The 5256-nt window shown below is 37.6% G+C and overlaps 1 protein-coding gene across 1 annotated transcript in view; it reads left to right on the forward strand.

Moving 5' to 3' along the window:
• LOC107635433 (receptor-like protein kinase FERONIA) overlaps positions 1–2550 on the forward strand; it is a gene marked incomplete in the record, with an annotated part of 3189 nt that extends 639 nt beyond the window's left edge. Inside the window, 1 exon segment of the mRNA XM_016338909.2 lies at positions 5–2550. Within this exon segment, the coding sequence (XP_016194395.1) occupies positions 5–2301 (2297 nt within the window).

Consider the following 5256-nt stretch of genomic DNA (forward strand, 5'->3'; position numbering starts at 1 on the left):
CTTCTTCACTTCTATCCAACAACTTATGACAACTTTGAGATTTACAACTCCCTTTTCTCTGTTACAGCAGATAACTTCACCCTTCTCAAAGACTTCAACGCTTCACTTTGGCTTCGCGACGGCGAAGACACCGTCTCCAAAGAATACTTGATAAATGTTGAAGCAGGTCAGAGGTTAAACCTAACCTTTGTTCCCAGCACCAAGCAGCACCAAGATGCCTATGCTTTCATCAACGGGATCGAGGTGGTGTCTATGCCTCCCTTCCTCTATTACAGCGACCCTAATAGTACTGATCAATCCGATAATGGGATTCACCTTGTTGGCTATGCCTACTCATCACCATACCAACTTGAACTTAGCAGAGCTCTTGAGACACTTTACAGAGTTAACGTTGGCGGAAGACCGATTCCTCCAGAACAGGATACAGGTATGTTCAGGAATTGGGAATCTGATGATGATCGTTACTTGGTGACCCACCGTCCGCGTAGCCAATCTGCTGGCTTTGGCCTTCACGTAAACCTCAAGAATAACACCATTCCTGATTACACTGCACCAGAAGAGTTATACTTAACTTCCCGAAGCTACGGGATGAACGCAACTGAAAACTACAACGTGACTTGGCTCTTCGATGTAGATTCGAAATTCACGTACATGGTGAGGTTGCATTTTTGTGAGTTTGAGCCAGAGGTCCAAAACTTAGGCGACAGAATCTTTCAGATCTTCATAGCTGAGACTATGGCTGAAGACAAGGCTGATGTGATTGAGTGGAGCACTGGCAACTTGATTCCAGTTCATAGGGACTACGCTGTGTTTATGTCTGACCAACGAGAAAATTCCAATAAAGTTACTCTTTCAATCAAGCTTCAACGACTACCAATTCAAAGGGCAAAAACCAATTACTATAATGTCATACTGAATGGCGTGGAGATCTTCAAAATCAGTGATGAGAGTCAAAACCTTGCAGGATCCAATCCTGACCCAATGCCCCCGCAACCGAAACCATTCTACCAATCTTCTAATAAATCCTCAAAGAAAACAATCATTGTTGCGTTCCTTACGGTCGTAGTTTCAAGCCTCCTGCTAGCATCTGTTATTGGATTAATCCTTTTCAGGAGAAAGAGGAGTTCTTCTTGTAGGAAGGGAAGCACAAAAAAAGAAGGCGCATCGTCGTCACTGCCATCACACCTCTGCCGCTACTTTACAATCGCAGAGATCAGGGCTGCCACAAACAACTTCGACGATGTGTTCATCGTCGGAGTTGGAGGGTTCGGCAACGTTTACAAGGGCTACATCGACGACGGTGCAACCCCCGTGGCCATCAAGCGTCTCAAACCCGGTTCTCAACAAGGAATCAACGAGTTCCTTAACGAGATCGATATGCTTTCCCAGCTCCGGCACCTTCATTTGGTGTCCCTCATTGGTTACTGCAACGACGGCGTAGAGATGATCCTTGTCTACGACTTCATGCAACGTGGCACTCTCCGCGAGTATCTCTACGGTTCAGACAACAACCCTCTTCCTTGGAAGCAGAGACTCGAGATCCTATTGGGCGCAGCAAGAGGGCTGCATTATCTCCATGCAGGTGCGAAGCACAATATCATCCACCGTGACGTCAAGAGCACCAACATCTTGTTAGATGAAAAATGGGTGGCCAAGGTTTCCGACTTTGGATTATCTAAAGTGGGACCTACGGGTATGTCCACAACCCACGTCAGCACCTTTGTGAAGGGTAGCCTTGGGTATTTAGACCCTGAGTACTACAAGCGTCAACGCTTGACTTTAAAATCTGACGTGTACTCGTTCGGTGTGGTCCTTCTTGAGGTATTGTGTGCGAGGCCGCCTTTGATCCGTAACGTGGACAAGCACAAGGCCAGCTTGGTTGACTGGGTAAGAAAACTGAACGATCAGGGTAAGCTCGATCAGACGGTGGATATTTTCTTGAAAGGCTCAATCACGCCAGAGTGTTTGAAATGGTACGGTCAATTGGCGATGAGTTGTTTGCATGATGATGGAAATCAACGGCCATCGATGAATGATGTGGTGGGGGCACTCGAGTTTGCAATGCAGTTGGCCGAAGGCGACAAAGATAAAAGTTTTGGTGGGGCCCAAGATAAGGAAAAGGGCGAGGAGAGCCCGTTGATACCGCAGTTTACGAGTGATGAAGGGAGTGACGTGCTTTTTACTAGTGATGAATCCGGGACCAAGGATAGTAGGGTCACCACGATTTCGGGTAGTAGTGAGGAACGTGCTATGATTTCTGGTCTGGTCTTCTCTGAAATTGGAGATCCAAGAGCAAGATAAAATCTACTACAACTTGATTCAATAATAATGCTGATGGGAATTGTCCTTGTTAAATATATACATAGCTAGGTAAAACGTTGTGTCTGTTATGACCATAAGGTAAGTTTGTTAGTTTCCGTTATAGGTAGCTAATAAAGGCAGGGTAATTTTGTTACTTTCTGCTAAAATCTACTTTTCCTTTACAAATTTCCTGTGTAATATTATAAATATATAAAGGCTTAAAAATACTTGGTTGCAAATGGTCAAGTATATATTATTCAATATAATTAAACTTTTTTTAGTGATTTTTGCTTACAGTTATTACTGAATACTATTATTGTTCAGGCTTATTACTCTAAAACAAAAATCAGCAATTCTTCAGAGTGTAGACTACTACTAGTACACAAGGCTGTTATATCGTTTAACAAAGTATCTTCATCAATCATCAACACTGAATTTGTTGAAGACATTATTGCTATATTAAATAGGTAAAACAATCGTACGATCCCACCCGGCCAGCAGCAATTATTTTATCAAAATCGTTGTTTTTATGTCTTCAGTAATCACAAGCTGGGGTGTGGTGGGGTACTGGGGTGAGGTGGGAAATGTTTGATTGTTATTAGGATAAGATGGAATTATTGAGTGGTGGGTACTCCCATGAAGATGTTATAATTGTCTTCATGTGATGATTTTTCTTTTTGATCCTTAGATGATGGATTGTAGGGTTAGATTTTGATATGTTATAAAAGTGTTGTTTTTATTTGAAGTGTGGCCAAATCAATAAATCACACTTTTATACAAAGCATCTTCATAAAAAGATGTTTTTTGCATCTTCATTTGAGTAGCTCCCTTATTGAATTATAGCTGAATCTCTTTAATTATGTGGTTTATTTGAAAAATAATTTACATAAACCAAAATATAATAATACTAGATTAAGATATTTGACTTTTATTTGATAAATGAAGAAAAAGAGCGAGAAATAAAATATAATTTTCTCTTTTATTATTTCCCCTTAATTTACGAAAGTTAAAATATTAAAAACTGAGTCTTTTTCTTCCCCCACCAAAATGATTCCTTTTAGTGAACCTTGCAAAATTTGTTTTCTTCCTTATTTCCTTCTTATCTCTCAATTTATTTTTTCTTTTTTCATTGGCTAGCCAAATGAAAATGAAATTCATTTTAATTTGTTTGTTTTTGCTCTAGTCTTTAATAACGGGGCATGTGACGATGGAATCTTTTAATTGCTACATACGTCCCCATGTCCTTCCAACTTTATTAGTGTCACATCATTCTTGAAAGTTTCTGCAACTTGTGAATCACACAAAATTATTCCAACGGGAAAAAGAATAAAAGATATATCCTGCTAACTTTTCACTGTTCGCAAAGACTTGTACAAGTCTTTAGTCTTCCCAACACCCCGTAGAAAGAGGCTAGGATTCTATACATTTAGGACAAGTTTAGTTTGGACTTTATAGTAGACGTTGATTTTTATTTATCCTATGATTTATTTTATTATCAATTATTAGAATTTAATAATGAGACAGAATAATTCAACTTTTTTATAAACAAAGTTATTTTGATAGTGATACAAGTATTAAAAAATTGTTACCAAGTAACAAGAAGTTGCTAATAATGCTTCATTGTCTTTGTAAGAATCCTGAGATTGAATGTTGTTCCGACCCAGCCCAGCTAGCGTCCAACCTGACCCGACCCGGGCGGCTGAATCAATGGGCGTCGAACTCGAGTCGGGAAACTGACCCGGACACTTATCCTCCAGCTCACCACGTAATAGCTGTGCAAGAAAATTTCGAAGAAGGTAGGTCTGTCTTTGCGGGACCCACCTCTAACAGGGTATACATAGGGAGAGCCCTACCCCTCTCCCAAAATACGTCATTACCACCCTCACTAATACGACCATCTGTATCTTCTTCTGATTTGAATGTCATTGCAGGTGGCGCCCCCTCCTTACATCGCAACAGTTTGGAAGATCGTGAAACCTCTACACCCCTCTGTTGGACCCATTCCAAGGCTAGTTCCTATCACTCCACTTTCAGAGCTCCACCGATCCGTTCGGAACACGAGATACCGAACAAATGTATAGTTTTTGAGAGAAAATTGAACTGAATTTGTACTGTGGTTTTTGTTATCGAATCAAAGCTTACTACACAAGAGACAAGTGCATTTAAAAAAATCAGGTAATAATTAAAAAATTATTGAAAATTTAAAGCATGTTGTAAAGGATTTTCTAAAGACTAATTTGGTTAGTTGTTACTCCGTATTTAATTGTAATTGCCATGCACAATAAGTCTACACAGATGCTTGTGTCATTATTGTTTCTTTCTGGATGACTAGCTAGTGGTATATAATATATATGATTTTTTTAAGTTGAATTAATAAAAGTATGGATCTCATATATTTTGTGTGAATTTTATATATATTTCCTTGCAAAATAATCTACATATGTATTAATTCAATTTACAATTCTTAGACGATTTTCAGTTGTTAAAATATCATCCATATATATCTGACATCTTTGTATTATTGTATACAATATGAGAAAATTTCATTTCATTTCATTCATTTCTAGCTACTACGTACGGGATAAAGCTTTCTTATAATAATCGTTAGTTGGTGACTTTTTTTTTTATTTGTAAATAACAGGTTGATGATGAAAGGGAATTTAAGATTAAAAATAAAACTGTTTGATGACATAATCTTTTCTTTTTGGTCTACATATATAGATTACTATAATTTTTGTTTGTTGTAATGATGATGATGCATGGGATTATTCTTTTATTTAACAAGCATTATTGTACTTTTGTTCAATTCAAAATTATTATAAAAGTTGAATTAATTATCTTAACAATTAATTTTTAAAAAATATATAAATTTAAATTTTTAATATATTTATTAAAATAAAAAAATTAAAATCTTTTATTAATAATAACTTTAATATATATTTTTAAAAATATAAT

This window comes from Arachis ipaensis, chromosome B04 (genome assembly GCF_000816755.2).
Source record: "Arachis ipaensis cultivar K30076 chromosome B04, Araip1.1, whole genome shotgun sequence".
Lineage (NCBI taxonomy): Eukaryota > Viridiplantae > Streptophyta > Magnoliopsida > Fabales > Fabaceae > Arachis > Arachis ipaensis.